Source organism: Macaca nemestrina, chromosome 4 (assembly GCF_043159975.1).
Source record: "Macaca nemestrina isolate mMacNem1 chromosome 4, mMacNem.hap1, whole genome shotgun sequence".
Taxonomy (NCBI): domain Eukaryota; kingdom Metazoa; phylum Chordata; class Mammalia; order Primates; family Cercopithecidae; genus Macaca; species Macaca nemestrina.
In genome coordinates this window covers 57,993,422-58,020,100 of record NC_092128.1, presented here as the reverse complement: position 1 = coordinate 58,020,100, position 26,679 = coordinate 57,993,422, and the positions used below count along the sequence as shown (strand labels likewise).

The following is a 26,679-nucleotide window of genomic DNA, read 5'->3' as shown; positions in this document are numbered from 1 at the left end:
ATATAAAATATTACTGTGAATACCACTTTATCCAATAAGTGATAAGTAACTTGATTTCCATGGTGAACATGTAGCATACACATGGGATATTACAGATACAACAGCATAAAATTTGTATGTAATATTCAGGGGCACTTAGAGGCTCCATGTTTCTTCCCTGTATGAAATGTCTGATAAATTCCTTAGCCCACAGAAGGTCTGCTAATATAATTATACTCTAAAATGGAAGCATGGTCTACAAGATACTGTTATTTACCACTAAAAGATGCAATGCCTTCAGTAAATAGTGAAGGAGAAGCTCCTTCACTCATAGGAACAGATGTGTTTCCACTCTTGATCTAGCATCACAAAACACATATTTCCCCTGGCAATTTCTTGTTCATATTATTTCAAAGATTGCATAAGAACAATCCTCTCTGGCTTTTTGAGAGAACAAATATCTATGATCCTTCTACAGATATTTTCCCCAATTTTTTTCTGTGTATTAGGAAGCTACCTGGTTGTTTTGAAGAAGTTTTCAAAAACAATAGACACATGAAATGTTACACTTAATACTGGCCACACCCACAGAAATGGTCGTATTTTTCTCTCTTGAGGTAGTGCACTCAAATGCTGGCACTGAAGTTGCATCTTGTTGATTTACAAGTACAAATCTAGGAGATAAGATCATGAAGACACAAAGGATCAAAAACCTAATATGGGGTGAGCAAACGACTTCTTACGGGTCAAATCAGTCCACCACCTCGTAAATGCAGTTTCATTGGAACACAGCTATGTTCATTTGTGTATGTATTATGTGTCCACTTGTATCTCTAATAACAGTAGTTAATACAGAGAGAGTATGGCCAGCAAAGCCTAGAATACTTAATGTCTAGCCCTTTTAGAAATTTTCTGAACTCTAACCCAAAGGAATAGCTTGGATCTAAATGGGGAGATAAATAGCTATTTAACCTTTTTCCAGGAGGTTAAATACATGCACTGTATTAGTCCATTCTCACACTACTATAAGGACATACCTGAGACTGTATAATTTATTAAGAAAAGAGGTTGAATCGACTCACAGTTCTGCAGGGCTAGGGAGGCCTCAGGAAACTTACAATCATAGCAGAAGGGGAAGCGAACATGTCCTTCTTCACATGGTGGCAGCAAGGAGAATAATGAGCGCCCAGCAAAGGGGGAAGAATCTTATAAAACCATCGGATCTCATGAGAACTCATCATCACAAGAACAGGATAGGGAAAACTGCCCTTGTGATTGAATTATCTCATCCCCCATGACATGTAGGGATTATGGCAATGACAATTCAAGATGAGATTTGGGTGGGGACACAGCCAAACTATATCATGCACATTTTTCATTCTAACATGGATTCACTAATGCCCCATAGCCTAGTTTGGCCAGCCTCAGCCTTTCTAGTTTTCTCACATACCAGATGCTCTACCCCTTCTTTTAGGCAGCAATACTTAATACTTTGGGTCTGAAAGTCAGAGCACCATCACCCTACCAGGTATAAACTCTCCAACCACTTCTTCCCCTTGAGGGGCAGGATGCTGAGTCAGCTGCTGGGCTGATGCTACTGGTATTCACCTCTTTGTTTTGTATTATGTCTCAATTAGTCCTGGCAAGTAAGTGTGTTTTCATACTCTCTCTAAAGGAGGTAAAGATTTATCTAAAATTATAAACATTTTCTCTGAAGAATTCAGTATTTATTTTGATAACTCACTATTAACTCAATATCTATTATGCCAGAAGTACCTTAATTAGCTCTTTTTAAATTTCCTTACAATTTTCTTTTATATTTTTAATTCCTAAAACTTTCCTTAATCTCTGATAATAATTGCATTTCTCAGGAATAGTGATTTGAGAGTCTATAGAGCCAAGTGTTTTGCTTTTTTTGTTGTTGTTACAGGATAGTTTTCTTCTGATAGGTTTATGTAAAAATTTCCAGCAGGGGTCTCAAATGATTGTTTGACAGTTCACAATACACATTCCTTTATCTTGTATCACTTTTAATTTGCTCCCCAATCAGGGAAATACAGTGGTTTAAGATTAAAACCACAGTGTTCTGGGGATTATGACAATTGGATAGAAACTGAGTCCTGCTGCATTTCATGCCTAAAAGACCGTGTGGATCTAGACCATGAGGTTGCTGGTTGTGTGTCAAAGACTAAAGTTTCAAAAAAGGCGGAAATCGTATTCTGTCCGCACCTCCCCCCCACCCCCGCCCCCTTGCTTTTTTATCCCTTCAGAGGCATGCAGTTATCTATAGGCTGAAAATCTGGATACTTATGTTTTCTTTTTTATCAGAATGCTCATTGTTTGATTTGAACAAGTCACTTTTCTCTTTTTCCCTAAGTTTCCTGAGGGGGAGCCAGGCCATGCCACTCAACATTTAGTGGCTGGCCCACAATCACACTGGCCTGAATGGGGAGAATTGCCTGTTCTGTACAATATGAGCAGATGTTTTCTACACATGAATGCTCACAGATGTGGGTTTTGGAATCAAGGGACTTTCGGCTATAGCTGAGTATATTTCTGCTATAATATTCCCAATTATATAATTTTTTTAAAGTAGAGAAGCTGAGTTGTGAATTTTTGTTCTGTTTTTCATCAACTATATAATAAGATTTAGTGTGATAAAATATCAACTAATATAATAGCTAGTATCATGAACATAAGATAAATCAGATGCACAGGGCATTCTTTAACTCAAGATTTTAGGCAAGAATAAAAGCACCTCATCACGAGCTCCTAGTGGGTGCTCATTAATATTTCCCTCCTCCTCTTCGTTGTTTCTTCCCTCCATGATAATTTGATGTGTGTGTACTTGAGAGCCTCAATTAAAAAAAAAGAAAGTTGATCAGACATGTGATTTATGCCATATAATCTGAAAAGCATTTCAATATTTTGAAATCCCTGGATAGTTAACTGCCCTCTTTCTTTCGTCTGGATTTTCTGATACTCTGTAGACTCTGTGTTCTACTATATACCTTGAGCATTTCAGAATATAGATGCCATGGGGACATATGGTGATACTAAAAGTTAATGTCATTGCAAGATTCTAATAGTGATAAAATGATAAAGTTATGATCCACTAAACCTTCCATGCAATGAAGGTCACTGAGTAGTGTCTCTGCACTGCTCAGAGGACTGGTGGTATCTACGCCGTCTAGTTCTGGCCCAGATTAATTTTACATGAGGAGAGTATAAAAGCTTCAAACTAAATACATATTGTTTCTATAAAAAGCCACTGATCTTTCTTTTCCTTTAGTTCAATATGTAATCTTGAAACATCTGCTAAATAATAAATTAGGGAATCAAAAACCTCCTTTTATTAATTCTATAGAATGCCAAATATAGAACATGTCTAAATTAAATATTGAAGAATTAAAATCAAAAGTTCAAAAATAAATTAATTGGTAACAAAAGGGTCATTTGTCTTCTTCCAGTCTCTTAAAAAATTCAGGAAATTAATAGTCAAGTCAAGAATCTTGGAATTATGGTTGGCTGCCCTACTTTATTGGTGAGAATGCAGTGTTCATCTCTCCTGGAGTAAGTTAGGTATGTTATATCTATCTATTGTAAGAATGGATCAAAAGGCTAGACTATAGCTATCAAGGAATCTGATTTTATTGGGGTGAGTCATTTTATCTATTTATGTCTCTGAATCCAAGTAGTGAATTATTCTGCACTGTGAATGCAAGTGAGGTAAAGATGGAAATATGAAGAAAGCAATTTATGCAACCAAAGTTTCTTTGGCAATCTGCGGGGTAGAGGAGATGGATTTTGGTGTGAAGGAATGGATAAGATTTAGGGTACAAATCTTTTGTCACCAATGTAGTGACGATTCAAATGAATGAATAAATGAAATTGTTCACTTTGACCTAGTTTGTCTTCAGTGTAGAGTGCTGGTATGTCAGTGGTCAAGGAATCTTGGTACTGTTGGTTATTATATCTGGTCATTTAGTGTAGAAGCCTGAAAATTGAAAATACATTGCATATACATCAACATCAAAAGTGATCACCCCAAACATTGCCTTTCTTTCTTGCTCAGTATGACAAGTTTTTTAGTTCAGGTGATGAGCTCAGCTTTATTTTTCTTTTCTTTTCTTTTTATTTTTTTCTTGAAACAGGATCTTGCTCTGTCACCCAGGCTGAGTGCAGTGGCATGATCTTGAGTCACTGCAGCCTTGACCTCCTGAGCTCAAGTAATCAATCCTCCTACCTCAACCTCCCAAGTAGCTGGGACTAAAGATGTGTGCCACTACACTGAACTTATTTTTAAATTTTTTGTAGAGATGAGATCTCCATATGTAGCCCAGGCTGGTCTCAAACTCCTTAGCCTCCCAAAGTGCTGGGATTACAGATGTGAGGCACCATACCTGACTGAGTTCAAGTTTTAAATGATATTTCTCACATCTACCCCACATTTACTCTAGTGTTTACACCAGGAACTTAATTGTGCAAAGAAAACCATGGAATTAATAAAACGATATGGTGGCCTAAATAATTTGTTCTAACAGAGAGCTTTATGAGTACTAATTCCAAAGTACATGTTACCTATCACCTGATTTCATTTGATAAGTATAGTTGTAAACAAGCTGTAATTTTAACATTTAGCAAATCAGATAGCTTGGTATATGAAAATAATGCAATGCTATTATTTCTTACTTTTTGTAGATCTACAGATTTTTCATTTGTCTTCTATTTTTGACATCCACTATAGTTTTTCTTCATGTGAGAAATCTTCGGCATTAGATGCTTGTTTTTTCTTAACATATTATCATATATCACTGCTGGTGAGCTAGATTCAAGCTTCTATGTTTTTCCCAATATCGGCCATCCTGTTGCACAGATAGAACCAAAATAATTTATATTACTTCAAATAATAAAGGTATTTATAAGCACACATAAGTAACGATTATTTCTCAAATTCATTTAACTTCTCTTGGACTCAGGAAGGGGGACATCACACACCGGGGCCTATCATGGGGAGGGGGAAGGGGGGAGGGATTGCATTGGGAGTTATACCTGACGTAAATGACGAGTTGTTGGGTGCTGACGAGTTGAAGGGTGCAGCACAGCAACATGGCACAAGTATACATATGTAACAAACCTGCACGTTATGCACATGTACCCTAGAACTTAAAGTATAATAATAATAAAAAAAAGAACACTTCACTATGAAAAATATTCCTCATGACTCTGTGCATCTATGCACTAGAAAATGAAGAATGGCTTGTTTTCTCTGAATCTAGTACATGGCTCCAGGGCCAATGCCAAAGTCATGACCCGCATGCTTTATGGGTTGTTGTAGTTATATTTGATGAGGAAATTTAACAGTGTTTTTATTTTGGGTTCCCTGAGATATGAGTGAAATTAGAGCAGTGGTTCTCCAATTATGGTTTCTGGACCTGCAGTGTCGGAGGCATCACCTGAAAACTTGTTAGAAATGCAAATAATCAGGCCCCACCCAAGCAGTGTGACTCAGAGACTCTGGGGAGTGAGAACTAGCAATCTGTGCTTTAACAAGTCCTCCACGTGGTTGTGATGCAGCCTGTGTTTTAAGAAACACCAAGTTTGGGTCTGATGCTGCCTCAATCCAAACTGTTAAAATTTAAAACAGTAATTGATGCCATATGGGGCACTATTTTGAACCTTTATATCCAAGATATTCAAGGAGAGGTTTCTTAAAAGCCTGTTTTTGGACAGTACCTAAACATTGTTAGTGTATGCCGGTGCTGCTTTAAACAAAAATTGACAACATGCTATCTTAGGAGAAGAGAGAGTTTTGAAACAATTACTGAGGTTTAGAGCAACACACTGTTAAGAAAATAAGTCAAAGTAACTACTGATATTTTACAAATGGATTTGTCAGATCTTCAATATTTTATAAAATGTACATAATGTTTTATTGAGGCTATTAATAATTTTTATACTTAAGTGATTTATTTCATCCAATGGTAGGTTTTAATTTTTTTATCTTAATCCAATCCACCCCATCAGTTAACAGGAAATCTATAAGGCACACATTACTTTATAACCTGTCTATCACATACAATTCAATGACCCAAACTATTATTTGCTTCGCTTACTTTAGCTCTATGTTTGCATAAAACCATACTTTGGGATTTTATATGATTGAAAATGAACGTAATAAAATCCAAAGCCTAGACTGGTTGTGTAAAAATTGATTACAGGCATTGGCCAAAGGAATCTATCGGATGTGTGTTTTTATTGGCAGCACACACAAATATGGTGATTGTGTTCTTACTTGCTGATGAGTAACTGACCAACTTAAGTATCTTCAAGAATCTAAGAGTTAATCAAAGGCTGAATACAGAGGAAGTCACCTCAGCTGTCAAGATCTATTTTTTCCAGCTTGCAGTTGAGAAACACCAGGAAGAAAGGGAGAATATATGAATAAGAACAGAATTCAGTTTCTCACATTCTCACACAATGACCCATCTGCTTAGAATACATTGACTTAATAATTAATTCCAAGTCTGTTTCTTTAGCAACTATGTATTGGGTACCTGCCATGCAGCAAGCACTATGGAATTTGTAATATATCAGAATAGATCACGATAGATGACTGCACTGAGCCATCATCTAAGTAATAATACTGTCTGTCAAGCTGGTGACTCTTTTGAAGAAAAGAATTTTACTAAAACTAGGAAATAGCAGAAAGCTAAGGGGAAATGTGCTTTAGAATTATATTTACCACAAATGCCATGCCCTTTTCTTCCTAAAACAAAAAGAGCAATGTTCCTTCATTTAAACAGTAGATTAATTAAAAAAATTTCATTGGCACTCCCAGTTGCCATGGTAACAAAATGACAAGTCGCCTCCATGTGATTTCACTGTGTATCAATAAGCTAACCATTTGGGAGATAATGTATTTTGTTTAGACATGTCTTTTGAGCAGAAGTACTGTATGCTTCCATTAACTCATGAAGGAGGTGTTGTTCATACAGTACTTAATTTAGCAATTAATAAATAAGCTGTTTTGTTTAAGAAATTAATAAAATATGAAACAAAGCCTCAACTTAGCATTTTCTCTCTCAGCTCTTTTTCCTTTGGAGGAGTGGTCTGGTATAAATAATAAGAATAAAATATATAAATCCCAACTTGGATAATAAAACTTATTTTGGACTTTCCTATACACCACTTAGGAAAGCCCCAACCAAAACAGAAGAGCAATAAAAGAAGGTGAGCTTCAGCTATATGATGAATCATCTATATTCCCTCTTTTATTCTTCACATCTTCTACCCTATTTCTAGTGCTAGATAATTACTTGTTATTGCTGTTGAGTCTTGCTTTGCTGTCAACTGTTCATCTTTTGAGTTGCAAAAGCAACTGTAATTATTTCAGCATAAAAATAAGGTAACCACTTCAAGAAATTTAACTTAATTGTTTCCTCAGTCTAGATATTAATTACCTTTAGCTGCAAATTACCATTGTACAACACTTCATTTCATGTCACATATATTTTCCTTATTTTTAGAATCATATTACTTTCCAAAGAGGTGTTCATAGATTTCCAATTGCTTTCTCCTTCTTCAGCCACTGTCTTGCCCATTGACATAACACCAACTAATATCCTTTCTTCCCAGACACAGATCTAAAATCATGCTTTCTGGCTTTTGTTGTATGTGCTATGCCTGCAGGTAAAATTAAATGACCTACTAATCAGGTTTTATGAGCACTTTCACACTTTTCAAATGACTCAGCAAATGGCAAAAACCTTCTAGCAGCCTAGGCCATAGGCATTGCCTGTTTTACATGTCTGTCTACAAAAGATAAAAGGACCTTTGTAACTAGTGGCCAAGCCATTGTGTACTACATCTTAGTGTGTAATCAGACAAAATGGATTTATATCTTGACTTATGTTTTTTTCATACCCAAACAGTAAAAAAGTCAATTTGTATCTTTAGGCATAATATTTTTTTCTTTATTATAAGTGTTAGCCTGAATGAAGGTAAGTGATTTAAAGCTTTGATTGTAATATATTCCGAAAGTAAGATACCACCAATGATATTTGTGAAACTGTAGTATTCCTAGTAGCACTATTAATATTACTTAAAAGGAATGCAGATGTTGTTGGCATGGTGTTTATGCTTTTACTTTTTATCACGCCTTTTTATATCTCAGTGCATAAGAAAATTGATGAAGAAGTAAATAATGTTTTTATCGAGGATCACATATGTAAAACATTAAAACAAAAATGGAATGTAGATGTCCTCAGTTTTTAATCTAAGAATCTTTTTATCACACCATTTTATCACACCACATCATTCTTTCACTTTAAAAAAAAAAAAAACTTTTAGGTTCTGAGGATATATGTGAAGGTTTGTGACATAGATAAACTCATGTCATGAGGGTTTGCTGTGCAAATTATTTCCTCACCCAGGTATTAAGCCCAGTACCCAATAGTTGTCTTTTTTGCTCCTCTCCCTCCTCCCACCTTCTGCCCTCAAGTAGACCTCAGTATCTGTTGTTTCCTACTTTGTGTTCCTACGTTCTCACCACTTAGCTCCCACTTATAAGTGAGAACATGCAGTATTTGAGTATTTGGTTTTCTGTTCATATGTTAGTTTGCTAAGGATAATAGTCTCCGGCTCCATCCATGTTCCCATAAAATACATGCTCTTGTTCATTTTACGATTGCATCGTATTCCATGGTGTATATCTACCATGTTTCTTTATCCAATCTGTCACTGAAGAACACATAGGCTGATTCCATGTCTTTGTTATTGTGAATAGTGCTGCAGTGAACATTCTTGTGCACGAGTCTTTACAGTATAATGATTTATGTTCCTCTGGGTATATACCCAGTAGTGGGATTGCTGGGTTGAATGGTAGTTCTGTTTTTAGTTCTTTGAGGAATTGCCATACTGTTTTCCACAATGGCTGAACTAATTTACACTCTAATAACAGTGTATAAGTGTTCCCTTTTCCCACAACCTCGTCATTTTCTTCTTTTAAAGATGAGGGTTGACATGTAAGTGTCTGTGTGTGCACATACACCAGTCATTAGAACCCACCATGCACTGTCATGTTTATCAATCCTTTGAAAATGATTTTGATAGCTCAAAAATACCTGTGTCGGGCACCAAGATGTTAAGCCAAATGACCTAAGCTAATCCAAGCAATAAGTGAAATAAGTGAAATTTCTCTTTAAGGATGTAGTAATTCTTTCTAAAATATAATCAGGCTCTTTCTGGATCCCCTGCTGACTTCCAGCAGTCTCCCGCCTAGCTATCACTCACCTGGGTAGTGTACAGCCTACCAATATTGTGGGTCTCTGCTCCCCTTCAGGTCCTTTTCTTACAGTCTCTTCTCCTCCACCCTTTTCTCCGTACTGTCTAAGCTGACAGAAATCTCAGTATTTGACCCACTAAGCTGTGCGTAGGTTCTAACAATATGATTTATGGTCAATTAATAAGATTTAACCCTTTATAGCATACTATATAACTTTTTATTTTGTATTTATTATCTGCCTCTCCCTATTAAAATATTAGTTCCATGAAAGCAGGAATCTTAGTCTGTGTTATTCAGAGATATAGCTCAAGCATCTAGAATAGTGCTTGGCACATAGTAAGTACTCAGTTAATATTTATGGCAAGTAAAAAAAATCTATGATGTCATTTCTGTTCTTTCAGGCAATAGTACTTAACATATAATCCTTGTCGGGTATTTAAAATGTGCTAGACATTGTCTTAAGTATGTTATATGAATTATCCCATTTGTTCCTCACAATAGCCCTATGAAGATGCTACTACTATTGTTCCCATTTTACAGATAAGAAAACTAGAGTTTACAGAGGTGGAGAACCTTGCTCAAGGTAATACTGATAACAAGTGGCTGAGTCCCAAAAAGCACAGGCAGCTTACTTTCAAAATATCATCATCTTAAAGGTAGTTTCTTTTTCATCTGAACCAAAGAGTAATTCTAATGGTGGAAATTTTAGTTTAAAGAGAAAGAAGAATGACACATGACAAGCCAGAAAGGAGGGTATTACATAAGCAGAAAATTCTTACATTATGTCCTCTCACACGTTCCATCAAGGCAAGCCCATATAAAGAAACTCCACAAGCTGGCATACCATGAGAATTGTGTTTTATTGTAAATAATAGAATCATGGCGTTCTTTGATTCTTCTTGACTCTCAGTATTTTTCTCTCTCTCTCCCTTTGCAACCCACTCTTTTGACTTTAGATTGGATAGACAAGCCTTTAGAGAGGAAATGTGATCAGCCTTGTGCTTCACCAGGGCTCATCAGGAAGTTCAGTGATGAACTAAAAGAGGGAGGCAGGCACACCAGTGACACAGTTACCACCTGGTCCAGGAGGGCGGTGCTGGGGTCAGAGACAGTACAAACGGGAAGGATGATGTTGTGGAGCTATGGGACATAGAGCTTGCCAAATATTTGGAGATGGGATAAAGGAGTGAGGGAGGACTCAAAGGTAGGTGACTCTGAGGTGAAAGTTTCAAACTAGCATGACTAGAAGAATGGTGGTGGCATAAACAGGGGAACGAGATGAAGAAATACATTTTCATGATTACATTTTCCTGAAATGCTGTCAGATTTGCCACTAGTGAGGGTGGAATAAAGACATTTTCAGACTTGCAAAATCTCAGACAATGTAGCTTCCATGCAACCTTTGATAGGAAGCTTCCGACAGATGTGCTCTGCCACCATGAGGGTGTAGACCACAAAAATAGACATGGGGTCTAGGGAAGAGGAGAAACTGCACAAGACAGAGGCAAAGTGACTCCCCAGGATGATGGTAAAGGATGATACCTGGATGGCAGCTGACAGTCCAGATTGGAGCTAGTCAGAAGCCTCCTGGAAATATTTCTTCAATAGGATAAACTTGAAAAAGTATAAAAAGTATTTGTGAACTTTGAGAGGAGATTTATCTCTCAAGGAGAGAGTTTATTTAATGAATAATGAATGGAAAATGGAAATGAAAACATATTACATCTAGAGTAATCAATAAGTTACACACGGCCAGGCGCAGTGACTCGTGCCTGTAATCACAGAACTTTGGGAGGCGAAGGCAGGGGAATCAAAAGGTCAGGAGATTGAGACCAGCCTGGCCAACATGGTGAAACCCAATCTCTACTAAAACTACAAAAATTAGCCAGGTGTGCTGGCACACGCCTATAGTCACAGCTACTACAGCGGCTGAGGCGGGAGAATCACTTGAACCCTGGAGGCAGAGGTTGCAGTGAGCCATGATCTTGCCACTGCATTCTCAGCCTGGGCAACAGAGCAAGACTCCATCTGAAAAAAAAAATTTTTTTAAATTGCACACAAAAAGTCAGTACACCACAAGTTTCAGCTGGGAATAGAATTACTAATGGAAACACTTAACACTAGTAAACACAAGATTGTTCCATTAGAAGAATGGAAGGAAAGCAGGAAGTGGTATGTGCAGTGGGGTTAGAATTGTAGACAAAAAAAGAGTTAGATTCTCATTTTCTTTAAAATCAAGAAATAATTACTAAAGTAAAAAATCAAGAGGCATATTAAAGTATTTAGAGATTTGGAGGTTAAATTAATCAGCTAAAATCAGTGTGTTTGACTCTGGATAAAAAGAAAGGGGTACTGGGGACTGAGGGTCTGCTTTTTAAAAATAACAAGTCTTACAGAATTGTTTGAAAACTTAAAATATCTGTATATGTAACTTTGTCAAATAAAATATTTTATTTATTTAATTTAAAATATGTTAATTCTAAAAGAAAGCAAAGGAAAAGAAATTTGTCTTAGCAAGATGGATGATAATTCCAGTAAAGACTTAATTTTGAAGGAAAAATATTAAAGTAATACAGATAAGAAAAATGAAAATTAGGGAACTTTAGGAAATTTGGTTTCAGATTGTCTCTTACTTTACCAAGAAAGAATGAGCTCATGTCTTCTGCAAAAAGTCAAAGCAGCCGAATATTAGAAAATGTTGGGAATATAAGAGAGAGAGAGACAAGAAGACACACACAAAAGAATTATCAAGCTTCAGGAGGATCAAACTGACATTAAGTAATCTGAATTTGTGGAGTACTTTGTCAAAGAAAGTTTATGTTTTTTTATAGCAACTGCTGTCAATAATGAAATAACCAACAGTGAACATGGGGGTTAATTAGGAGTGGTGAAATCGTGAAGGTGAACTAAAGGAAAGAAGAGATTCTGGTTTTTTCCTAGCCCTTTAGTAGTTAGGGAGGCAAGTAAAGCAGATTTGGGGAACATGAGGGAAATTACGAGAGATCAGGGACTGGAGATCATAATTAGAAAGAAGATTAGAATAGGAAAAAAGGATCAGAGACTGATGTCAAAGATGGAGGTGGCAGCATTTGAGATTTTAGAGCAGAACTTCAAGCCACAATGAGGTAGGTGAACTTTCAGTCCAAGTAGGTAACCAGCATCAGTTGGATCAATAGCAATAGTTTATACTCACTGATGTTGCCTATCACAGAAGGAAGAACTCGATCATAGAAGTCTGAAGTGCAAGATGGAGATGGAAAGCCATTTAGTGAACTGAAAGTACTGATGGGCCTCCCAAGAAGAGCACAACTACAAATGTTTACTAAAATTCGGTACAGCCGTGTTACTCCAAACAAGTCAGCAACCCTGGAAATTGCCCTCAATCATGTGATCCTGGTGCTCACATGGTGCTAGAAATGCATTACCATACTGCAAGCAGTTAATTAAAGTGTGTAGCTTCTGAAATATGCAGATAAATTAGTAAGGAAAATTGAGTCTTTGTTATGTGATTTTTTTCTTAATGATTGGAGTGTGTTCTAAATAAACAGAAAAACAAATTGATTGCCAAAAACCATATTAATGCACTTTTAATTCACAAGGGTTAAGCACATAAAAGTTAGAATATCAAAAGTTAAGGTTCTCATAGAAACATTAATTTGACAATATTATGCATACTAGATGAAGGTGGTTTGTATTTATAACATAAAAGCAGTAGGAAATAACTGCAAAATGTGACTCAGTTAAACAAAATAACCAATTCAGGGAAAGTCATTAAATATGATTATGGAAAAAAATTGTTTGGCAACCCCCAAAGACAAGTTATAAAACTTGATTTTAGAAAATAATAACTTCAAATCTTAAAAAATGTTTTCAATAGGAGTTATTCATTTTTATCCAAAATCAAATTTTCCTGGCATATTGTACATTCTGACATTAGCTTCTGCTTCTCAGTTGCAGTCCAGATTTGATTCTAATAGACCAAAAGGAGAACTGACTGGCTATTTTCATGACCTAGTTGATAAAGATTTCAAATGCAGAGAACAAAAATAAAATTTAAGGATTTAAAATACTTTTTTAGCATATAGACAATATGGGGGAGTCTATATATATGAAGCCTGCCAATGTACTACCTTATATATTTGGCCTCTATATTTCTGCATACTTCTTTGCATGTATGAATTATGTAAATTCCAATCTGACCATGAAAATGTCTTCTGTAGGTGGCGTAGAAAAAGGAAGAAGCTTAGGACATATTCAGGGAAGGAAGTATTACCTGGAAACAAACCTGCAGCCTTGAATATGTTTCTGTTTCTGCTCTTGCCTCACAAACTGGACAGCATGCCTGGAAGGCTGTGTTCTTCAGGAGAGCTGGACTGAGCTACAGTCTGAGCAGCTAATACTCCTGCCACTTTGGCCCTCATAGCTCCATTCCCTCTATGGGTGATGGAGGAGTCAGGAACAGTGGTCCCATGCAGTAACCCTTGGTAGGGAGTCACTTCAGTCAGAATTAGTGGCAGTAATGAAAGAAGGAAGGCCACATAAGGGAGAGCCTATGTGATGGAGTCAGAGAAAGTTTCCTCCTGTCAAATTAGATACTATATTCCCAGCATCACAATTACTAGTACAATTTAATTATAACACAATTCGAATTATTATTTAATTTTAAGTAGTAGTGAAGGTTTGTGATCCTTTAAATCACATAAAAATGGTTCTGGATGTAAATTTAACAAATGAAAACCAACAAACAGTCCTCCCAAGAGAAAGCAGATTATGAAAATAAAAAGATAAATTGACATTTTCCTAAGATCGCTACTTGCCATTGTATTTTATGTCATAGCGCAGCAGTCTGCAGGACAATAGAGGTTCATTCATGGAGTGAAATATATAAATTCCTGAAGTAGCAGACTGCTGGCTCAATATTCAAACCACCTCTTCAAAAAGGGCACAATGTTCTGAATTTTTCACTGAAAAATATATGCAGCCGTATCACATGGCAATGAACTCTTTATAAGCTTGATGAAGAAAAGTGCTTTGTACATTTACTTTCATCTTTACCCCCTGCTGTTTTCTGTTGCCAAACAAACAGGAGGACAAATGCGAACTGCCAACTTGCAGGATGTACAAACAAGTGGCACTGAATATTCAGAAGTATGGTGGTATTTCTAAAGTTCAACAACAAATCCCTTAGCATCTTTCTTCTGTTTTTACTTTTCTTTATTCAGGCACCACAAGGCCACATAAGGAGGGTGAGGTCCCTGGAGTGGATTATATTTTCATCACTGTTGAAGATTTTATGGAATTGGAGAAAAGTGGTGCTCTCCTAGAAAGTGGGACTTATGAAGGTAAGCACAACGTTCCTGAGAAATCTCTTTTTTGTTGGCCTCACATTTTTCTCATTTGATGGAAATGCATTGGGACACCAGTTTACCCATGGGCTGTTTGGGTTTGAGAGCTTTAATAAGATGAGTTTAGAAATGTATCCTAAAAATGTTAAAATACATCTCAAGTGTACTTTTAATATGCCTAGAGAAAATAATATATATTTTAAAATATATTTTATATATATATATATACCCATTTTATACACACACACACATACACACACACACACACACACACACACACACACACACACTGAAGTATTCTTGTGATTGTCTCCTGAGATTAAGCTGTGATCTTTCAGATAAAATGTCTTTATCTCAAGATGTCATCTAAAAGAAGGCAGGGCTAGAATTCTAGTTCTGTCATTATCTCTGTGTGGCTTTCTCAGATTACTCTACCTCACTGGCCTTCACTTTCCTCCTATGCAAAATGATGGGGTAGAAAAAATATGATCTGTGAATGAACTCCAAATCTCTACCACAATAGAAGTCTCCTTGTGTACCCAAATCAAATGTGAACAACAAATGAAACCAAAACCTTGAATGCAGGAACTATGCCTCAGTGGAAGAGGCACTGAAACATAAGCCAAAATCTCTGTTTCAAAAGAGGCTTCGTTATTTATCTGCTACAAAAATTAAGTAACAGTTAATGTCACTAAACCTTAGTAGTCTCATCTGTAAAAGTGGAATTATGGCATTAAAAATGCAAATAAGTAAAAATATGTTGAAATGATTGCATTTATCAATTTGGGTAACATTTATATGCATCTAGTTTATATCTAATGAAAGTATGTATATGTATATATATATATAATGAAATTATAACATAACTAAAAAGGTAGAAAATAATTTTTCATTCCTACTTCACAGTTATAAAGTATATGTATAGATTATTAAGTTCAAATATTAGTTTTATTGAACTGCAATTGATAGTGATATTAAAAACAGAATTCATGATATATACTTTGCTGCTTAGCCTGTCATACATGCAAAGTTCAGCAAACATCATCAAATAACATGGGTTTGCCATGTTAACAGTTTGGCCCTCTGCTTTCTCCTCAGTTTATAGTCATGTGTCTCTTAATAAAAGGGATAGTTCTGAGAAATGCATGGTTAGGTTATTTCATCATTGAGGGAATATCATAGAGAGTACCTACACAAACCTAGATGCTACAGCCTGGCACATTCTAGGCTATGTACTGTAATCTGTTATTTCCAGGCTACAAACCCATACAGCATGTTACCATACTGAATACATAGGTAACTGTAACCCAATGGTAAGGATTTGTTTATCTAAACATACCTAATCATAGCAAAGGTTAGGTTGAAAATATGGTATAAAAGATTAAGACAGTATAGCTATATAAGGTACCTACCATGAATGGAGCTTGCAGGACTGTAAGTTGCTCTGGGTGAGTACATGAGTGAGTGAGTGATGAGTGAATGTGAAGGCCTAGGAAATTACTATACACGACCGTGGACTATATAAGCATTGTACACTTAGGCTGCATTACATGTACTTAAAACAGTTTTTTCTTCAATAATAAATTAATCTTAGCTTACTGTAACTTTTTACTTTATAAACTTTTCCATTTTTTTTTTTTTACCTTTTGACTCTTTTGTAATAACACTGGGTTTAAAACACAAACACATTGTAGAGCTGTACAAAAATATTTTTTCTTTACTTGTATCCTTATTCTATAAGCTTTTTTTTCTATTTAAAATTGTTTTACCTTTTTAAACTTTTTTGTTAAAAACTAAGACACAACCACACACCTTAGCCTAGGCCTACACAGGGCCAGGATCATCAATATCACTGTCTTCCACCTTCACATCTTGTCCCACTGGAAGGTCTTCAGGGGCAATAACAGGCATGGAGCTGTCATCTCCTATGATAACAAAGCCTTCTTCTGGAATACCTCCTAAGGACCTGCTCAAGGCTGCTTAACAGTTAACGTTTTTTAATAAGTAGAAGGCATACACTCCTAAAATAACAGTAAAAAGTAAAACATGGTAATTATCTAAGCCAGCAACATAGTCATTTATTATCATTATCAAGTATTATATGCTATACAAAACGGCATGTGCTATACCTTTTTTTCTTCAAATTTTAAGTTACATAGGTAAATACGTGCCACAGTGGTTTGCTGCACAGATCATCCCATCACCTACGTATTAAGTCCAGCATCCATTAGCTATTCTTTCTGATGCTCTCCTTCTTCTCAGCACCCACCCAAAAGGCCCCCAGTGTGTGTTGTTCTCCTCATGTGTCCATGTGTTCTCATCAACCAACTCCCACTTCTAAGTGAGAACATGCAGTGTTGGGTTTTCTGTTCCTGCGTTAGTTTTCTGAGGACCATGGCTTCCAACTCCATCCATGTCCCTGCAAAGGACATGATCTCATTTCTTTTTATGGCTGCATAGTATTCCATGGTATATATGTACCACATTTTATTTACCCAGTCTTTCATTAACCATTCAGGATATAGGCATGAGTAAAAGTTTTATGATGAAAACACCAAAAGCAATTGCAACAAAAGTGAAAATTGACAAATGGGATCTAATTAAACTAAATAGCTTCTGCACAGCCAAACAAGCTATCATCAGAGTGGACAGACAACCTACAGAATGGAAGAAAATTTTGCAATCTGTCAGACAAAGATCCAATATCCAGAGTCTACAAGGAACTTAAAAAAATTTACAAGAAAAACACATTAAAAAGTGGGCAAATGACATGAACAAACACTTCAAAAGACATACATGTGGCCAACAAACATATGAAAAAAAGCCCAGCACCACTGATCATTAAAGAAATGCAAATCAAAACCACAATGAGAGACCATCTCACATGTCAGAATGGCTATTATTGAAAAGTCAGAAAACAACAGATGCTGGTGATGTTGCTGTACTTTTACACAACTGGTAGAACGGTAGGTTTGGTTATGCTAACATCCACAAACACACATGAGTAATGCATTGCACTATGATGTTACAAGGGCTGCAGTGTCACTGGGAAATAAGAATTTTTCAGCTCCATTACCATTTTATGGGACCACCACGATATATGTGGTCTGTCAGTGACCAAAATGTCATTACACAATGCGTGACTGTTCTTAGTTTAGTGACCTGTAGTTATTCAAGAACTCAGTATTTTGAAGTTATTAAAAATATTAAAAATGTCTTCCATTAGCATTTATAAGACAATCTAGGTGGAGACATTTGCCTAAATTGCGGCTGAGACATTGAATTGCTGCTTGCCACATTCACAGGAAATAGGCAAAAATACCCAGGAAAAGGAAACAGTTTTATGCATTAGTGCTGTACCTTCTTCATATTGTCAAAAATAAAAGATAGTAGAGATGGATTGAAAACATTTTAAATAAAGAAGTTGTGTTAATAATATAAAGCTGCCTTAAACCATATATGATAAATAACTGTAAATCATGGAAAATAATTTTATCAAAGATGTTAAATAATACATGTTACAAAATAATTTCCCACGGGCTTTGTGACATTATTTAGTATCATTCATTAGTTTTCATCCTTTTAATAATAATGTATTATACTTTATAACCTCATTTAAATATCATTTATGTAAGAATGAACCAATGGCTTACCATATGAGATCATTAAAAGAGTAGCATGATTAACAATATGACTTTTTGTTTATAAAAATGAAGACTTTGTAAACTGATTTTATATAAGCTGAAAAATTACATCAAATGTTAATGGTAAATCTCCATTGTTCTCATGATACACTAGATGTCGTGACATTTAATATCAATATTTTAAAATACAGCTTAAATTTTAGGTTCCAATTCACTTTTGAAAGTAATGTCCTGAAACTGTATGAACATAACCAAGTTTTGTGAGCCAGAAGAGGTTACTCTGAATCTTCTTCAGACACCTTTTTAGTATGGCAGTTTAGTTTGCTGGGTTTGGTGCCAACTTAATTGGCCTAGTGTGCATAGAGCTGGTTATGGAGAGTAAGGCTGACTTACGTATAAGACTTTGACAATTGTATTAATATCATTGCTTAAAAATACACATTGTATACATGGATTAATAAGAATTTCTTTTCTCAGGTCACATAATGACCTGAGTAAACACCTAGGGAACATTCTCAAACCTCAGGATCTTCAGATTTTCCTGTAACTATAGCTGAGGAATTAGCAAAATTCACCTAATAAAAATTGCTGCATTTCTTCACTACTCGTCATAAGCTCTAGACCTAGGGCTACCACTTAATGTGTTTTTGGGGGGTTTTGGTTTTTTGTTTTCATTTTGTCAGGGAAAACTAAAGAATGTCTTTTTGCACTGTTGGTACTTTCAGGATATACAGAATTCTGTGCTGCTCAACTAGACAAAGACCTGAGAACTTTTATATTGAGAAAGCTAGCAATTAGTGGCTTAATAAAAAGCCTCATTTATTTAAATTACACATTCTCCCTTCTGCAGCGTTTAGGTCATTGCTCCCTTTCCTCCTCCTCGTCTAGTGCAGTCTCATGCCTTTGCAGTATTGTTTACAGCTCTGGGTCAGACCAGAAAATTCATCTATGATATTCTGTGAATACACCAACGAAAATAAGGAATTGAGTTACTCTCAGCCTAAAGGTTATAGACCTTCTGTTAACTACGTGGGGTCTGTAAAACTGAAAGAGGGTCCCGGAATCTAACCCACACACCAGAGCAGCAAGACTGCTAATGAAACTGGAGGTAGAGCCATAACCCCTGTTTCTTCTTGCTCATCTGAAATGCTTCCAAAATTGGTGTAATTATTGTCAGGGATATTAGGAACTACTTAATTTTTTTTTTCTATTCACAAAGATCAAGATAATCCTTTATAAAATGTCTAGTTTAAGCTGCTAATCATAGAGAAAACCAATTTTATGGTGTTTCTGTGCTTCAGCCTCACCACTGGGTTTTAGAACAGGAAGCACTCACCTGAAAAATAATTATGAGGAAAAAGCATATTTTAAAAATATTTTTATATGTGTGCATTTTTCTTTTATTGCTAATTCTCATTTTAAACTTGCTGGATAGATGTGGCTAAAGCATAATTTGTCCTTTGGTTAGAAATCAGATAGATTGCCCTGATTTGTAGTCCTGCCTTTTAAGCCTTTTAAGAAATTAACTTAAAGTCCTTGTTCCAAAAGAGCAATTTTGTTACTTCCTGGATCCTGCAAGGAAGGGCTTAATGTGCTTTAGTTACCATCTATAGCTATGCCACATGGCTGTAGGCAGGGTTTTAGTTGATTCTTAAAGCCTTTCTTCTGCTTCCACCCCCCTATTCTGAAGGCCTCATTTGAATTTGATATAGAACATCTGCTGAATAGCCTTGCATGTGAAATGCCTGGAGGACTTGGCCATGATGGTACCCATCAGGTGTTGGTAAAGGGACTCTTTTGCATGACTTGGATGATTTCATCCTCACCTTTCATATTGAATCAAGTTTAAAATTTAGTTGATAAATTTTACTGTTAATAAATTGATTATTAATAATCCATTATTGATTAATAAGCCCTACTGATGAGTCTGACAAAATCTCAAGTAACATAAAAATGATGAACCTTCATGTTAGGACTGAAGGTGTTGACTTCCTGTGAAACACAGACCACAGAGCTCTTTGGATGAATGCAGGTAATTCCCTTGGATTCAAGGTCACCTACAGGTAAAGGTGAGATGCCAAGAGGTGGAATGAAATTAGTAAGTATGGCACTCTAAAAAGTACTCCAAGTACCTGTAAGGAAGACAGTTCTTTGGGAACTGTCCAAAGTGCTGAATTAACCAGGACTCCAAATCAGCAAATCCTGCCTGACCTACTTCTTCCAGGTTTCTGTGATTTTATATTCGTGGTTTCACTCAATACTTAGCAGTTGTCTTCCTCAACCTGTGTGCTGAATGTCATCATTAACTAAACCTGCCTCCCCTGATCCATGCCTGGACTGATTTCATTTAATTCACCTACTGAGATAATCCACAACTATATTCCAGAACACCACTTCTGTTGTAACATCTGCTACCATATTAGAGTGTTTTGTTTTTAAAATAAAGCTATTTTTCTATCTATTGAAAAGGTCATTGATCCTAGAGTTAAATGTTTTCTTTAAATGGACATAAGCCCAATTGTAATATCGTCCCAATTTTTAAGAGGATCAAATCAAGACCAGCAAGTTATTTAGGCATCTGACAGAATACGGTACAAATACGACATTTCCCTCCTCTTAATGTTGTGGTTTCTTATAATCGTGGACCCTAGTATACACATAGACTTGAGCCTACTGCAAACACCACACCAGGTTTCTTGAGCAATTTTTTTAAAGTTTTCTCATAACTACATAAAGGAGTGCTATACTTCATGATGTAGCACATAAAATCCTATAGAAATTTAAGTATTAAGTACAAATAATTTTCTAAATTAAGCTAAACACTCCTATGATGAGATAAGATGCATAACAAATGCTACACGAATATATTTCATTTTACTAAAATCAGCTTTTATTTTAGCATAAGTTGATGTTGAAAATTTTAGTCAGAAATTTTGAATCTGCAATCAAGATAGCATCGGGTGATAAAGAGATACTCATAAAAGAAATCATTATTGGCACCACAGATCATCTTGAGCAAAACTATTCTATCAGTTCAAATTTCTAACCACTGAAATATAAATAATATTTTTTGAAAGGCATATCAATGCTTAAATTGATGCTAAGATTTTTGTCATTTTAGAAGATCAAAATGATTTCATGTTTTCCCTTTTCTTTGCACACTATTACAAGAGGAAATTTTTACTGTGTAAGTAATAACCTTCATAACAGCAGTAGATTCTTGGCGCTTACAGTTAAAAGGGTCCAGCTGATTTTACCTATCCAGGTTATAGCATGTTTTACTTTTGACTCCTGTTTCTGGCAATATTTCTGTTGTGGAAGATTCTAGGCCACGCATTTGGGTGTACTTTTTAGGAACACTGACCATTTACAAATAAAGCTCACTAAATGTTTATTTGACCAGTAGAGGAAAACATAGTGAAGTTTTATACCCCTTGAAGGTTTTAAAATGCCAGAAATTTTTGGTAAGTGATTCAGTTTGTTTTCAGAATTATTGACAGATAGTGTACGATTTTTGCATGCTATGTTCGTCCAACATAAGGCACTAGGAATGGAAGTGTCATTGTCTTCTACAATGAAGTACAATTTGCTTTCAGTTTAGGAATTTTTTGAGCCTAGCTTTTTCGAAATATGCAATATAAATGCCTGTTTCTAAGCACGTTTTTCTCCCCAAAGAGACTAGGACTGACATAAGCAATTAATGATTTTAATATTATCACGTAAATCATATAAAAGTATTAACTTAAAGACTAATACCAGAGAAAATGAAGTGATTTGCTCTGACACCTTAACTACAATATTAACCTGTTTACTGTTTGTTCTGTAAGTTTTTTGTTCCATTGTAGCTGACAGAAATATAATTAAAGTAAGGTCAATATGCATGGGCATAGGATTCACTTCTTTGACTCTCTCACAATCCATAATAATATTAGATAAAACCTAAGGTTCAGAAACTGTGATGTGACAGTTTAATTCATTTTCTTCTCACACTCATATTTTAATTACAATGATTTGCTAACTCTTGTGCATATCTCCTAGTGATTTTTTATGTTTTATTTTTAATGGACCAGTAATAATTGTGTATGTTTATGGGACATAATGTGATGTTTCAAAACATGGCACTATGGAATGATCAAGTCAGGCTAATTAACATCTCTAGCACTTCAATATTTGTTGTTTCTTCATGATGAGAACATTTGAAATTCTTTTTTTAGTGATTCCGGAATATACAATACATGATGAATAACTACAGTCACCATGCTGAGTAATAGATCACTAGAACCAATTCCTCCTTCTAACTGAAACTTTGTATCATTTGACCAACATTTCCCCTTTATCTGTCCACCCTCTGTCCTTCACAGCTTCTGGTGACAACCACTCTACTCTCCACTTCTATGAGTTTGACTTTTTTGAATTCCAGATATAAGTGAAATCATGTATTTGTGTCTCTGTGCTTGGCTTAAATCACTCAATATAATGTCTTCTAGGTCCATCCATGTTGTTGCAAATGACAGAATTTTCTGCTTTTTAAAGGCTGAATAGTTTCTATTGTATATACCACAATATGAAAATCCATTATCTAATGATTGACACTTCAGTTGTCTCCATTTTAATCTGAAACACTTCAAAAATTCACCCAGAAAAAAATGTCCTTTGAGTGGGAAGAAGAAAAATCATGACTTCAAATATTTTACTTATATTTCTCCCTACTGTGTTAACAAACAGAACCTATTAACCTTGATGAATTAGGTGCATATTTTCAAACCCTCTGTGCTGTTTTTCTGAGTGGACAAAAAATTGGATAACAAAACTGATAATACATCATAATTTAATGTGTGTATTGCTGCAGCTATGAATATATATTGTAATATATTCACTGGATCTGACAACTCCATGACTTTCGAATACAGTAAATTTCCTCATTCTATAAGAGGCACATGAGAGAGTCTTGATGAAATTGATTCCAGCTGTTTTTAACTTAAGAGTCCATGTTTCTCTGAAATATCCCCATAGATATAAGCAGTGGCCTCTTACATGTCAAGTCTTGGATTTAACACATAGACCTTAATAAAGCAAACATTTTATTTACCCTCGTCTTTCTCAATGGTGCCCTAATGTGATGACAAAGGTTTTTCAGAGATTTGTTCTATGCATTAATGATTTGAAAGCTATACCCTGATGCCCTGTTGTATCAGTCATTTTTGTATTTGAATTTAAAATCTGAAAAAGAAAACTTCAGACATTCTTTCCTTATATCTTCTATATTCCTATTTTGGGGGACAAATAATAAAATCTAGTTGACCTCAGGTCTATTATTTCTCTCAGGGGAAATAGTAATCATCCACATTGGAAAAATCAATGCCCTAATTTTTATTGCTAAGTAACTACTTTATTTAAATCATTGATATCCAACCAAGTTATAACAGATGTAGATGGTTTTATAAATTATTTTATAAACTGCAACTTTTATTCAGACTGCACAAAAACAATATCTGAAACTTTGAGGCCTCTATTGACCATACTGTAAATAGAAATACTGAGCGGCCTGATTAAAATGTATAAAGTAATATTCGTCAAAATACTCTGTTGCCTATGTTTAAAAGCAATCATGTTATAGAATATTCACACTGTACAAAAGCTCCGTCTTATTGAAGGCTTGGAAACCCTTATGGCAAATCATTCAAATATTATGGCAAATCATTCATAACACTAGATTAAAATTTAATATCAGTACCTCCTTGACTAATAGTTCTCTTAGATCCATTACAGGTTGTATCTATATGTAGCAACCAGATAAAATCAGGATCAATTGTCCACATATCATGACTGTAGAGAATGATTCCATGAAAGGGTATTCTGAAACACTCTACAAATATGAATTTTTAGGGACCGGTAGAAAGCACAAATTAATATAAGTTACAACAAAATGGAAAGTTTGACTTACACTGTCTTCAACTTACTTATTTTAGCTATAGTGGCCTCCTTTCTGTTTCTCAAACAACCAGCACATTCCTACCCACACAGGATCTTGAATTTGTCATTTCATTTTCCTGGACTACTTTTCTTCCTAATATCCACCTGTTCCTTTTTGTCACTTTGTGATATTTATCCAAAAATCTGGTCTTCAGGGAGCTCCTACCTGACTACCTTATCCAGAATTGGATTTGCTCTCATTTTCTATTCCGTTCCAATTATTTATTTTTTATTGCACTTGTAACTGACCATGTATTCTATATCCATTTGTTTGTTTATTTATTGTCAGTATACCTCACTAGAAAGTCAACTCAGGGGGGTCAGAAAATGTGTTTGAATTACTGTTCATTTTCAAACAGAATAATCTCTGGCACCTAAGCAGTGCTCAATAAAGGTGGGTTGAATGAATCGATGAATACCTCAGTTTCTGCTTCTAACCCAACAATAAGAACCCCTCTACCCCCACTTAGAGATTTAGCCTGACCTAAGACTCTGGGACATATCCACTTCCTAGTTCAAAATGCTCTAGGCCAATACTTTGAAGCTGCAGCATCTATTTGGCCTTAGAATCTAGTCCTGAGTTAACCACATGTCATAACTCTGATAATTTTGTTTTTGTCTTAATTCTCGTCATTAACATTGTGTGTCTCTGTTTCTCTCATACGTTTCCCTCTCACTTTATCTGGGATGTTGTTCTTATCTTGCTATGGCCATTCCCGTAGTGTGGTTTTCCCTACACTAATTCGTAGTGTATCAAATCGCTCAAACTCAAAACAGTACATTTGGTCAACAAAACTGTACCTTCAGTCACTCCCTACACACACACACACACACACCAAAGTTCTATGTATTTTACTACCTATGAAATAATAATTACCATTCTCTAAAATTGCTGTCTTTTTTCATGTTTTCTTTATTTTTTCTCCCAAGTATTATGAAGACTTCCTTCATTTCTCTGCCTTCTATATAGAAAGTCACTGGAGAGTTAGAGAAAAAAAGTAATGATGTTAAACCTATGAAAGAGGTAGAAAGGTCCTGGAATATATTGGAAAATATACAAATTCCAAAACTTATTTTAAAACAAAGGAACTGGAATGTGTGTTTTCTCATTAAGGAAATGTAAAGGCTTTGTAAATATGTGAACATGTGGGACTTGGGGTTTATTAGCTAATTCACATTTTCTGTCTGCTTTTTGATAAACTATAAGGGAGGATAAGTTTGTTTATTATTCCTTTTTTCTAAGGATTAATGGAAAAACTGAAAATAAATTTTTATCGATTAGTCATTGTTCCCTGCTAAGATTTGCACCTCACCTTACCCTTCTCTTTTTTCCTTTTACGTTAGAGTGACTGTAAATTATTTTATAATGTGTGAAAGCTTTATTCCTTTCACTGATTAATGAGTAAAATTATAAACCTGAAAATGCATGTTTTAAATGTGAATACTAATAGTAACCCAAATTAAAACAACATGTGGAGTCAATAAACAAAAAGTTTTAAACAATATACAATAGGCCCAAAATGACATAATCCTGACAATGATGGGTAAATAAAAGGAACACATTTGAGTTAAAATTTTCCAATAAGTTTTCTTTCTTCTCTTTTACCTCCATACCATATGTAAACATACTACAGCAAGGGGTATGCATTTGGCGAGAGAAACCTGCCCTTTGGCACTGGGATCTGGCACTGGAGGATGCCATTTCCGAAAAGGATCTGTTCCCTTTTGGCTGGTCCGTAGGAACAGAAAGGTTTCTTCATGCCAGGTCCCTCAGGATCAATTCTAGAAGGATTAAACACTTCCTATTTCTGCCCCTGCTCTCTAAGGATGAGAGTAAATGGTCTCCATGATACTTCCAGAGAAAAACTTTTTGATGTAGCTATCTGGTTTCCCTGGAGATGAAACAAGTGTGATTACACCTGGGATGAAATACAACACATTGCAACAAGGGCAGTTGCTAACATTTCTACCTTCAAGGATATCTAGGAATACTAATTTCCAAAGAGTGTATACAGGTTAGATAATTTTAACTACTCTCCTCCCTTCTCCCCTATTCCCCTTCAATTTAATAGGGGTCTCATTTATGGTAAAATGTAGCAGCAAATAATTAAAGAAAATGTGTATAATGGTGTTTGCAAGTTAGGGAGATGTGGGATGGAGACTCCTGGAGACAGGCAGGTTGACAGCCTGACAGTGATGGAGGACAGAGGGAAAGTATAGAAAGTTGACAGAGGAATGCAAAAACTGAGTCATCCAGGGTCATTCTTACAGTGGAACTGCTTATCAGTCTGGCAGAGGTAATCAAAATATTGCAACCCAGCATAGCTATTGATTCTCCTAATAATGACCCTGAGCTATCTAGAAAAGGTTATGTGCAGAAAAGTAATATTCAAAAAAAATTTCCTTCAAAGATAATTAAAATTCAAAAGTTTGGACTTCTGAAAGAGAAAGG

The 26,679-nt window shown here is 35.5% G+C and overlaps 1 protein-coding gene and 1 long non-coding RNA gene across 20 annotated transcripts in view; both read left to right on the top strand.

Annotated features, from left to right (window-relative positions):
* LOC105475378 (membrane associated guanylate kinase, WW and PDZ domain containing 2) overlaps positions 1-26,679 on the top strand; it is a 1,478,421-nt gene that overhangs the window by 835,782 nt on the left and 615,960 nt on the right. For all 19 annotated transcript variants that reach the window (XM_011730573.3, XM_011730572.3, XM_071093993.1 and 16 more), the window contains one exon: positions 14,488-14,607. In XM_011730573.3, the coding sequence (XP_011728875.2) occupies positions 14,488-14,607 (120 nt within the window). The remainder of the gene's footprint in view (positions 1-14,487; positions 14,608-26,679) is intronic.
* The window catches only part of LOC139362477 (uncharacterized), a 45,881-nt gene continuing 33,816 nt past the window's right edge, over positions 14,615-26,679 (top strand). Inside the window, exon 1 of the long non-coding RNA XR_011621592.1 lies at positions 14,615-26,679. This exon is cut by the window's right edge and continues 17,695 nt beyond it. This is a non-coding gene — a long non-coding RNA (uncharacterized lncRNA).